Source organism: Dysidea avara, chromosome 4, assembly GCF_963678975.1.
Source record: "Dysidea avara chromosome 4, odDysAvar1.4, whole genome shotgun sequence".
NCBI lineage: Eukaryota > Metazoa > Porifera > Demospongiae > Dictyoceratida > Dysideidae > Dysidea > Dysidea avara.
Genome location: NC_089275.1, coordinates 6567931 through 6580668, shown reverse-complemented (window position 1 = coordinate 6580668; position 12738 = coordinate 6567931). Strand labels below are relative to the sequence as shown.

The 12738-nt window shown below is 35.4% G+C and overlaps 1 protein-coding gene across 1 annotated transcript; it reads right to left on the bottom strand.

Moving 5' to 3' along the window:
- Positions 1 to 9684: 9684 nt before the first annotated feature.
- On the bottom strand, positions 9685 to 12308 carry LOC136253484 (uncharacterized). Its single transcript, XM_066046159.1, has 2 exons — positions 10559 to 12308; positions 9685 to 10399 (listed from the first exon to the last, which is right to left on the bottom strand). The coding sequence occupies exons 1-2, from the start codon at positions 12306 to 12308 to the stop codon at positions 9807 to 9809; spliced, it is 2343 nt and encodes a 780-aa protein (XP_065902231.1). The 3' UTR covers positions 9685 to 9806.
- Positions 12309 to 12738: the final 430 nt, after the last annotated feature.

The window sequence follows — 12738 nt, the reverse complement described above, 5'->3', positions numbered from 1 at the left end:
TAGTTCCAAGTAAATTTTGTGTCAGTTTACAGAGTACAGAGGTGTATTGTATTGTATTGTATTAATGCTTTACAGTGACCAGCACTGAAGGTCTGCAGCAACATGTGCTGCAGCCTTAGGATTACCTGTGTCAGAATACAGAGGCTGTTTGCTATACAAAGTGTTGATACATGACATTAATTTTTGGTTCAATTAGAGATGATACACAGGTGCTGGTTTAGAAAGGTTCGACTGTACCTGAATTTCTGCATGAAGCTACACACACTAATGAGACCATGCAGCATTTCAAAACATATAGCGCTTTACATGTTTTTCATGCACAGGAACATATTACTCATTTGCTATTACCCTTACAACTATTGTAACAAAGTAATGACCACATATCCATTCTTTTCTAGTAAGCAAGCAATACACAATGTACTCCTACTAGTTACTAGGTGCCTTAAACAAAAGAATGTGTATTAACTTACCTCACTTCCAATAATCAGCAATAGGTACAGCTATAATAGCTATTATTACTGTAGTGATAAATGTATCCTCATGAAACTCAACATGAAAAATAGCTACTTTGTATTAGTAAGTGCCCAGCATTAACACTGTTGACATCTAACTAGTTTAAAGTATAAACTTAAGGTAACTGAATCTGACGCTAAGTAACAAATATAGCAATCTTGAAACCATAACAACTTACCTGTTTATCTAGCATTAGTTATAGATACATTGTTTTGAAGTAAACTGCTTTAAGACAGCTACATCCTACATGTACCACTATACCAGTAGTACAATAGCTATCTCTATAATTTATCAACATCCTACGTAGTACTATACATCAAGTTCCTTAGATAGTGGCATAATTGTATAGCTAGCAAGTTACAAATAATCATGATTTAGTTTGCAATACATTTGTTCTAATAGTAGGAGTGCATTTTTTTTGTAATTCACTGCCAAAAGAATGACAGAATCACAGAAGTCTTTAGAAGTGCAACAAGGAAGTGACACAACAAAATAGCCAATCAAATAGAAAGCTGTTTAAGTATAACAAGTATTGATGTTATGGTTATGTAGATTCATAATTAGCTACAGCTACTTCTTAGGTGCCGGTATACCATATAATGGATAGATTTGTACATGCCAAATTATGTTTACTAAGAACTAACCATAAGAGTATTGCCATTAAAAACCCACTGCAGTGACAAGATACAGCCAGCAATTTCTTAACAATTTCTCAGGACTTTCTTTCTTTTCAACCATGGTGCTATTGACACTGGTGAACATCAAAACTTTGACAAAAACAACCAGCTATATAGTGTGCTTTATACTGTTGCCCAGGTTGGACACCGACCATTTGATATCACTTTTTATTGAACAATGTGTGCGTGAACCTGGTTTCTTTGTGTGATTGTGGCATAAGTACATAGAATTCTGTGACCAACAAAAATGTCTGATAAAGGTATTTAAAATGGTTGAATTTCACCTAAGTGCTTCACTGCAGCAAATGCTGCCAGCATTGCTAAATCCTTCAGTGAAAATGATTCAGATACTCTAACAGAGCATTCAATTGCAATAAATACTCTCAATTACAAAAGCGGCCATGAAAAAAGTTAAGGGGCTCAACTACACCAGCCAGCTATTTTATGTAATCATTTATATACTTTTATGGCACGGATGCCAAGGATCTGGAGGCAACCAATGCTTACAGCTCAGTACATGTACATAAGTATAGTACAATGAAAACTACAGTAGCTACTTAACTTACAGTATGGTGTCTGAAAGTTTGTTGGTGCTGGAAGTTTACTGCATGCATGGGCATAAAATATTAATAATGATTAGTACAGTGGTTCTTATCATTAAAATGATCCACAGTGTGATTCACATGAATTATAGTTGGCCTTTATAGTTACGTAATTACAAAAGGAAGGTTATGATATCAACAACTGGAATAAGGGCATTCCACAAACAAGTAGTGTTGTATGATATAAAATATTTGTACATCACCTATCACAATTATTGGGATTTATTTCATACATTTTTATCATAATACAATAAATTATCATGATATACAAATCAGCATGAAGTCATGGTAAATTACAAATGTAACACTTACGCCTTTTGTATGTGACTGGATTTGCAAAAGGGCACATATATGTAATTCTATGAACTTGAAGATCATAACTTAGGTTTTGAGAAACATACAAAGCTGAAACTTTCGTCATCCTTTAACCGATGTTGGTACTTATCACTGACCAAATGTTAAGTCAATAGCTTATACCGATCTGAAGTTATGAGTCAACAATTAAAGTTAGTAAATTAAATGTGTATATATGGAAGGCCCCTTATCGCAAATCAGGTCACATATATAAAAAGTACCAATACCATACAATATAGTACCACCTAACTTATACTGGAACTCTCTATTACCGTTTTGCAGTACTATCTTAAACATCATTTTCTAGTAAACTTTGTGTAAAAGTACTACAGCATTATGAGTCACAATAATATCACAATATAAATATATAAAATCTATTTTTTAATCACAATAATTATAGAAATTTATTATGATACACAATAGTATTGATATATTGCACATCACTAGGCAATGAAAAATAGGAAGTCCTACAGTGTGGAGATGATGTTTCAGTTTGTTGCATGTAGAAGATCTGGTGTATCCTTGATAATTTAATTATATTGATGTCAAAAATTTTTGTAGGTGACATAATTTTATAAGTGATTTGATTGCGAACAAACTGTCCTGGATCTCAAAGATAATAATACATTAATCTAAGAGGTGAAAATCTGACTTGGATTTATAACTGACATTGTAGTTAATTAGAATGTGTATTTTGTTGTTCAACATTGAATACAGTCAAAACACTTACATTAATTTTTGTTGTGGCAGCTGTTGGTTGGCCAGTAAACAATTAACTGTCCTTCATCAATGAACGCGGGAATACTTCACAAGTGTGTAGCTATTTAGGCTGTTCTTTAGCCTTTTTCACAACTCTTGGTGTCGTATACTGAACACATAAAGTTGAGGAGTCTTTGATGTAAACTGGGTAGTTACACTTTTTCTGCAAAACTTCAATGGCCAGCCACTTTTTGACTAGTAAAGTCATGACTTCCGTACTTGTTGCCAACTGAACTTGTAATTCGTGACCATCCACAGTTCCACTATTCTTCCGTCACCATAAAATTGCAGACAGATTCCTGTTCTGAAGAGTATTACTGCACTGGTAGTTTTGTGCCCAGAACCTTTTGTATTTGGTTGGGGGAAAATAAGATGTTTTCTTGTTCTTTACGCCTGCTGCAGCTATACTACCTGAGTGATTTCTGCAACAGGTGCACAAAACATAGGTTTTCTATTCATTGCAACCCTTCAAACAATCCCCAGAATCTAGGGATTCAAAACGAAATGCATATGGCTATTGGAGTTACACCAAACCCTTTTTCCCCACCCCAATACGAAAAATGGTTTGGGCACATGACTACTAGAGTGTATGGTGTAGAACCCCACAGTTACATTGATTTATTTCATGAACTTCAGTGTAATGTGCATGGCTCACATAATTATTTAAGCATATTTCTACTGTTTAATGTTTGGATTTAGTTGGCCCTTCCAGTAGCCTTTAAAAGTCAATCGGACATTTTCAAAGTTACCGGTTCTTCCACTGCCAAAATTTCTCTTAAGTACAGTAAGGCAGAGTATTGAGGTATGTTACAAACCAATTATGGCAATTTTAGACCTGCTCAGAAATTGCCAAAACATGGCAATTTCTGGCTACCAAAGGTTGCCAACTTTGGCGACTTTTGAACTGCTCACAATTTTTGAGCAGCAAAAAGTTGCCACTTCTGGCAACCTTTTAACTGCTCATAATTGCTATATTTGGCAATTTCTGAGCAGGCCAAGAATTGACAAAACTGGAAACTGTTTACAGTTTCCGCAACTTCTATTTTTTTTTTTGCTTTGAACAACCACAAGATGGTGTTCAAAGTTACTGGCAATAAGTGTACTCCTTTTATAAAGGATGATGAACTAATCGATTGTGGGATTTAGTTTGCCAAAAATGGCAAATTGGCAATTTATATAATTGCCACATCTGGCAACAAAAAGTGCCACTTTTGGCAACTTTTAAGGTGCTCACAATTTCCATTTTGGGCAATTTCTGCAATTTTTATATAGTGCATCATACAATACAGTAGGACTGTATAATTATTAGGAATCATAAATAATTTGCACCTTTTCACAAAAAAATAATATGACCAGAAACCAGCTTCACAGTCCCTTCATGGCACCTTGGCAGTATTGGTTAGGTAGAATCAAACCAAAATGTGTTTTCAGAGTGACTAAAATCACTTCAAATAAGAAGTTGATGCTTTAAGAAAATGCTTATTATATCACGAAAATAGTCTATTCACCCACACAGCTAAGTTGCAATTATTATATCTCTTCAGGCAATCAGTTTCAACTGCCCTCCAAATTTGAAGAAAATCAACTAAAGCATGCACGAATATAGTGGTTTTTCTAAAGTGTTGCGAAAAGAAAAATAACAAAAAATAAGTGAATTTTTATGATAGTGTCTAATAGCTATGATAATTCTGTGTAGTTAAGAACTTGCCAATTTGGTCACAAAAACTTACAACTTTGCATTTGCATAAAAAGTGATATGTTTAGTTGTCAGAAATAGCTAAATTGCCAAATATGGTAATTTCTGGCAACCAAAATTTACCAAGTTAGGCAACTTTTGAACTGCTCACTAATTTCTCAGCATCAAAAAGTTGCCACTTCTGGTAACTTTTGGCAAACTAAATCCCACAGTCAATGAGTTTATCGTCCTTTATAAGTAAAAATACCAGATTTGGTAGCTTTGGAGGCTGGAGCACCATTTGTTGTGGTTGCTCAAAGCAAAATAATAGTTGCCAATTTTGGAAAGTTTCAGTTTTGGCAACTTTTGAACTGCTCATATATGCCAAAGATGGCAATTACGGGCAACTAGAAACTTGCTAGAATTGGCATCTTTCTTCCACTGCCTAAACTTTTTGAGCCATCAAAAGTTGTCGAAAAGGGCTACTTTTGGTTGCCAGAAATTGTCACTTTTGGTAATTTCTGAGCAGTCTATTAGTTTCCAAAATTGGATCTGTAACATACCTGAAGTATTACCATAGTGTTAATGTTCATTGTCTAGTTGCACTATAGCCATAGCCACATATGCCCAATGAAATGACAGCAAATTCATGTACTCCATCTTATCGTTATGCCTGTAACATTAATTGTCATCTTCCAAGCCAAGATCCTTACCTGAGTGTGTGTTGTGGACAAGTGTTCTGTAAGTCTTGTCTGGGTAATGTCAAGAAAGCTGCCACTGTTACCGATGCTTGCCCTATTTGCTGAGATGAAGTATTTACAAACAAACAAGTTGATAGAGAAGTTAAAAGTCTTCATGTGATGTGCACTAACAAGGAGAGAGGTTGTGAGTGGCAGGGTGAACTGAATGACATCAACAATCACCTTGGCAACAGTGATGGTAGCCAGTCAGTGTGAGTGTTCCAATGAATGTGGGAAGATGTTACAATGACAATATCTGACCAGTCATGTTGAAAAAACTGTCCATGTCATATGGTTGACTGTCAACGCTGCTAAATTGCAGGAGAACATCAGTTTATTGAGGGAGAACACAAGGAACAGTGTCCAAGCTTCCCCTGACCTGTCCCAACAAGTGTGAAGTAGGGGCTTCCCTTGTGAAGACCTGGAAGCACACAGGATGAGATGATCCAGTGTGAGTATCACAATGTGGGTGTGAGGGGAGGATGATGCATAAGGACCTGGAGAAACATGCAGATGAGAAGATAAAAGAGCATCTTTCCTTGACCAAATGTCGACTGACTGCTTCTAATAAAGAATTGTCAGGTGCTAAATCACAACTTGCCAATGCAATGAAACAAGTCAATACACACTATGGTTGTAGTACAAACATTTGTTCCACAAGTACCCAATGGAATGTTTTGTGTCGACGTACCATTTTTGTCAATAGCTAACTGGTGTACTGAATTAACAGCTGCAGTGGCAATGATGAAATTAGGTGATCAACTGCATGTGTCTAATAACTCTGACTGTCATGAAAAGAAGGAAGATGACACTGTATGGTATAGCGATTCATTTTAAATTGATAATATTACAAGATACAAAATGTGTATGTATGTTTATCCAGCTAGTAATGGTGATGGTAAAGATACTCACCTGTCAGTGTACCTGTGCCTTATGAAGGGTCTTGACTTTTATTAGAATAAATGACCGTATCTTGATTTGTAACTGTAGAGGGTGTTCTAACCCACCTAGTTCCCTTGTTTGTGCTATATATGGGTAACAATTTGCTACAGACAGATTTATTATGTTATACATAGTCAGTATTAGTCATAACTTTATCAAAAAGGTTTGAATTATGTCTAAGGTAGGCACTGGCCCTGCCCCTGGCTCAAGTGAACTGATGGGAGTAATTGTAGTATTCACTGATTTTTATATTTCATGAGCAAAACTTTCAGGAGTATTGGGCTGGCAGTTTAGCAACCCAATTTTAGTACAAGGGGGCATGGTGTTGAAATGACACTAGCTCATTTGGAGACACAGTGTGTATTGAGAAGATACGTGAACCACACCTTTAAAAAGTGGGGTTAAGACTAGCTCAATTCTTTACTAATTTTTTTGATCTATGGAAAATACAGATTTGCCGAGCTATGAAACAACTTATTAAGCTGACATGTTCCCACTACACACATTATCATAATTATATATCTACATACTGGAGTTGTAAGTATACAGTACGTCAGTTATATTATTGTTTTGTTGTGTATTCCCATAACAAAATTTATTAACTTCTATTAATACACATCCAATAATATACTAATACACAAATCACACAGTAATCCTATTACAGGCTTGTGTGTAGAAGTTGTACATAAATTGTACAAAACAATACTTACAATAGGGTCATAACTGATAATATTAATGTCAGGTGGTACTAACTTGAAGATGACGATTGTACTGCTCTGTAACAAAGATATTACCAACACTGTTGACTGCTATACCAAGGATCAATGTTATTGAAATTCTCCTGTTTGACTTCCTTTTGTACTGGTAGGTGGGGCTGAACACTGTGAGGATGTCACCATTAGTAGTTATTATATAATCATCAGGAGTAAGACAAATAGCAAATGGATCGTCACAATTGATCTTCTTAATGAAGTGACCATCATCACTAAACACAATTACTGTTCCACTACTATAGTCAGTCACATACATTTGGTCACTGCTATCCAGAGCAATATAACATGAATCCCCTGGATTAGATCCTTTAGAGCCAAATTTAAATAAGAATTTGTTATTGTTGTCAAGTACTTGAACTGTATAGTTACTATAGTCCACCACAAACCTTTAACAATAAATGTTAGTCCTTGAAGATTATTAAATTGGTCATCTCCACTGCCATAGGAGCCAAACTTTGATAGGTAGTCTCCTTGAAGAGTACACTTCTTCACCACGTGATCATAGTGGTCACTGATTGCTATTTCATTGTGATAACTCACCAATACTGCAAGGCACCATGAAGGTATTGTGAGGCTGATTTTGGTGTGATATTTTTGGCCAGAAAAGCACAAGCCTTCATGATCTACAATATACAGTACTATCATACTGCTTGATAATTTGCATGACCACACTTGTCACTTAATGCTGCAGCCATTTCTTGACCACCAACTTTTATTCACAACCTTTTCACCCAAGTTATGTTTGGGGGCTGCACATTTTTCACAGCTTGGCTGCTTTGGTACATATGTGCTTGGATTCTTTCAAAGCCCTTGAAGCATATATGAAAAAAAGTGAACCAAATTGTAAGCTGACATTGATACACGTTTCTGTTGAAACACTTTAGCACAATGATCAGACTACACTCAAGACATGCACACAACCCAAAAACCTATGATTGCAGACTTGGTCCACAAAGTGCATCATGGTAAAGATGTCAAATCTACTAACAGTTTCTGCACATGCTACATTCCCTGCAATTTAAGTGGTTGAGACTTACCACCATTGCTTACTACAGCATACAGTTTTGAGTATTTAGACAAAAGGTTATAGTACAGCTGATACTAAAAAGAATAGCTAGTAACTGTTAGTTTACTCTGATTCGTAAAACTTAGACCAACTAATAACTGTTAGTTTACTGTGAAGTAAATCTTAGAAGCAAACCAAAAGGTAATCTACAGTGTCCCATCCGTTAGTTTACAGTTAGATTACTTACAGGGTAACTAACTGTGAAAATGGTAAAACAGCTTTCTTAATGTGGTTTCAGGCATCATGGATCAGCCAGTCAGTGATGGAAAGTGGGAACTAGTGTTTCAAGGCTACTTTATCAACTGTGACTGGGTCTGCAAATATAGAGCATGTGGGCACAAAATATACCCCATCATGTAACAAGTCATACCTCAGTACCAGTATTGAATATTGGCATTCTGAAACCTGTATGAATTGCTTAATACCTGCTGAAAATTTCAAAGCCATATTGTAAATTATGGTACAAAAAAGTTATGGAAAATCAAAGTGTGAAAAAGTACGCAAATTTTATGTGCCCACATGCCCTATTTTTGCAGGCCCAATCACGAATAGCCCCTAGCGTATGCAGTACTTGATCACAATGTGATTAGACTAGTTAACCTATTGACCAAGGAACTCATTTCTCTTTATGAAGTGCCTGAAGGCCTTCTTTCAGACCGAGACACAAACTGATTGAGTCACTCGATGTGTGCAAGGCTGTGAATTACGAAGTTAAACACTACTGCATACCACCCTGAATGTGACGACCTGGTTAAGTGGTTCAACAGAACCCTCAAAGCAATGCTAATGCAAGCACGTCAGCAAATGTGGTACACAGTGGGATAATTATTACAACCAACAATGCCACAAGTGAAAAGCCCTCATATTTGCTCTCTTGGTATAGATTGCCGGTACCCAACTGAAGCTGAACTCATATATACCTCCTACTGAATGGAGTGCTATGGTAACACTTCTAGATGCTATTTTTGACTGAAGGGGGCAGTCACAATTTAGCACTTTTAGGTGCCATAGCATTTTAGGTGCTACCATAGCACATCGGTTTTACCAGTGTGTACCTCCTACTGAATGGAGTCCTATCTCAGAGACAGATTACAAAGAAGAGTTATTTTTATCGCTGTCTTCAGCAAGACAACCTGCAGTAGAAACTATTCAAGAGGCTCAGAGAAAATACAAGGCTTGTCATGTTTGCAATGCATAAAAATGTAATCATTCATATCATAAGAGCTACATGTGTTGTGTAGACAAACAAACGTATGGCAATAGATACCAAATATTTTGGGAATTTCCAATACAATGTAAGATAATAATTTATATCATTAGTCAGTGTCTTGAATTGCAACAAATTTGATTAAATAATCCCGGCAATAGGTGAGTAACTGTCTTAATGGGAGCACAATTTATTGTATAAATCTAAAACTGATTCTGGTCACAGATATTTGTTGCATTTCACAGAGTGAAAATGTGGTCACATTGGAAGGTTGGCTATGATCGATACATCATTCTAATACTGGTACTGATATTAATACTGGTATTGATACCGGCACTAACACTACAAGTGGCATCGATCAATTTATATTCATTTATCATGTATTATGCTTAGTACACATGCAAACGTACACATACCAGTGCTATATACAAAGACATAATTATACAGTGAAGACATGTTTTAGCTACGTATGTACAGTTCCTACAGTTGCTGCCTGGTTTATATAAAGTCATCACTAGTAAGCCCTTCACGATACTCATTGTAATTGAAGGTGCGTTCAGGAATGTTAAACAACAAAGTGTTTTCATGGGATGTTGTAGTGTAGAATTTGTTCATCAATTTGCCTTTGACCATTTGGAAAATGTCAATAATATTCCAGTGAAGGGTGAATGTGACAAAGTGATATAGCACAATTACACTAAACTGAAGAAGTGCACAGCCAATCGTGACATTTACAGTGATAACGATTGAAGTGTTATATAAAGCTGCAGCCGTGGTGTACAATATGGTAAGGTTTACTAACAAAATCAATTCTTGTATGTTTATTGATTTGTTCTTATTAGGGTGGATGTATCCATGAAATACAGTAAGTATTAAAATACCAAATGTGGTGATAATTATAGTGATTTGTTGAGATAGTGCAGTTACAGCAAATAGCACATTTCGTACAATGATGTATATGGCACTCCAGTAATGGTGTTTAATTTTGTATGATCCTTGAAAGGCATCCAATAATGGAACAAATCGATAAACAGTCTTAAATCTCAACAGATATCTTGTAAACAGCAAGATGATGTTGAAAGGAATTAGTACTAAGAATAACAATGAACATGTGATAAACAGTATGGTAAACTTTGCACCAAACAATGGAACACTGGCATCAACAGACCATGCTACCTGTTGATGACCACTTGGTAGTTCAGTTATGGTAAAATAAGAGAACAACACTGTTGATACAGCTCTGAGGATACCTGTGTAGGATAGTAGGAACAATGTAGCTAGTACAGGAAGAGATCTAGTATATGTCCATCGTAGTATTCTAGAGGAATAACGACTTGCTATGATAATGAAAGTAGCTATCAATATCAGATACAATGGAAAAAATAACTGTAGCCACACCTTAGCATAACTGTCCATCCCATTGTAGTAACATGTTTCAATACCCAAATCTAAGTTAGTAAAAGAGATAAACACTTTAAGAGGCATAAACACAGTATCATTTACCAGAAAGACAGGGTCATTGATACTAACAATGTTAGCATAAAATATTATTCCATTGATAGTTCCATTAGTAACTGTGAGGTTGAGGAGGTACAGTAACACTACCAAAACAATTCCTGCCACTATTACTATGAGAGTGATAAGAATATGTACATTAGTACACTTCATACACCTTGATGATCCAAATACCATACTAAGTCCATGTTGACATTGTGAACATAATATACCACTTCTATTAAACTGACACTGTAAGTCGGGAGTAGCCAGATTCAAATGTGATGAGTGTGGTAAACAATAATCCATTGGGCAAATAGATATGAAATATGTTGTCATAATATCATTTGATATCGTATCACTCTTTATCCAACTGTTAGCAGGACGTTGGATAGTAGAGTCATCAATGTGGCACATTTTTATAGACAAATGATTGTTATTAAGAATGGGGTCACATTCACATATTCCATTGATTAAAACAAATCCAACTGGACATGGTAAAAGGTTTATGTGGAAGACATCATAGCGCTTATTTAAATCTGGTTGGGCTGTTAGGAACAATTCACATTCTTCATTAATAGTTGAAACAATGGTAAAGTTTACCACTTTACATTGTTTTGTTAAAGTGTTCACTAGCTCAGATTGATGAGCAATCTTACAAGCTGAGTTTGGTAAAGAAGCTGAATGTGTTTCTGCATATACAATGGAAGTTTCATTATTGTATGGCACAGACAAGCCTACTTGTAACCTCTGACCAGGATGTATAGGACCCAGTGTATCATGTGTACAATTGTGCTCACTAAACTGAGAACAATAGCATATTGTTGTGTGAGAGTGCAACTTTAATCCTTGGTCATAAATTTTGATTATCTGTTGATTTATTTCCTTAGGATGGTACACATGGAATGCTGCAAAAGGTAACCACCTACAGTGAGATGTGTAATAATTGAGAAAAAAATTTCCTATACTGTCTGGCGCATTACTCATATGTCTGTTATTAATGAAAATAATACAGAAATGGCTAGGTGAAACATTATTTGTGTTCTCTGCACTCATGTACTGAAACAGACATAGTGGGTTAATAGCATCATCTTCATTATCTTGCACTGAAATTGTTTGCTCAAATACATTTTGTACAAATGTTATATTAGCATGTTCTGCAACAATAATGTAGGGATATTGGTTTTGTAAGGAAATGATTTCAGTACAGTTGTTTAATGAAAATTCTACTCTGCTATAAAATGATATCCTACTAGATTGAAATGCTATAATACTTGCAGAATAAGCAGTGTTCTTACTGATGATGACTGTTCCATTGAATATAACGTCAACATCTTCAATATACATCAAACTGTTTAATTCAGGAATGCCAGCGAAAGTGGTAGCATTGTTGTATAAAATAGACACATTTTCACAAAAATAAAGTAATGCCTTGTGATCACCAGCACTTCTAATGCTTAGCTGTACACCACCATTTCCTTCCAGCTTAGAATTCTTTATAGTCATTATGCTAGGTAAGCCATGAACATAGGGTCTGGGAAGATATTTTTTTTTACCACAGCATACAAAAGAATTGTATTAGCAACTTCAAAGCCATTTACTGGAGTAAATGGCAAATTGGAGAGAAAATAGCACTCAATAAAAGATATTGATGTATTAATGTCAGTAAATTTTATGTCCACAGCTGCTTTGTTGATTGTAAAATCATGTGAAAACTTGTTATTTTTAAAAGTAAATCTTTCAAAGAATAAATGTGAGAATTTATGTATTGGTGAGTGTAATTCAGTACTCAAAATAGGACGAATAGAAGACTGAACATTAATAATAATTGAATTTTGCACAATGACTGTAACTCCAAACTTACTTAATATCCCTATATGCATAGCTATAACATTAACTGCACTATGTAAAATCTTTTGATAGTATTCACAATTTA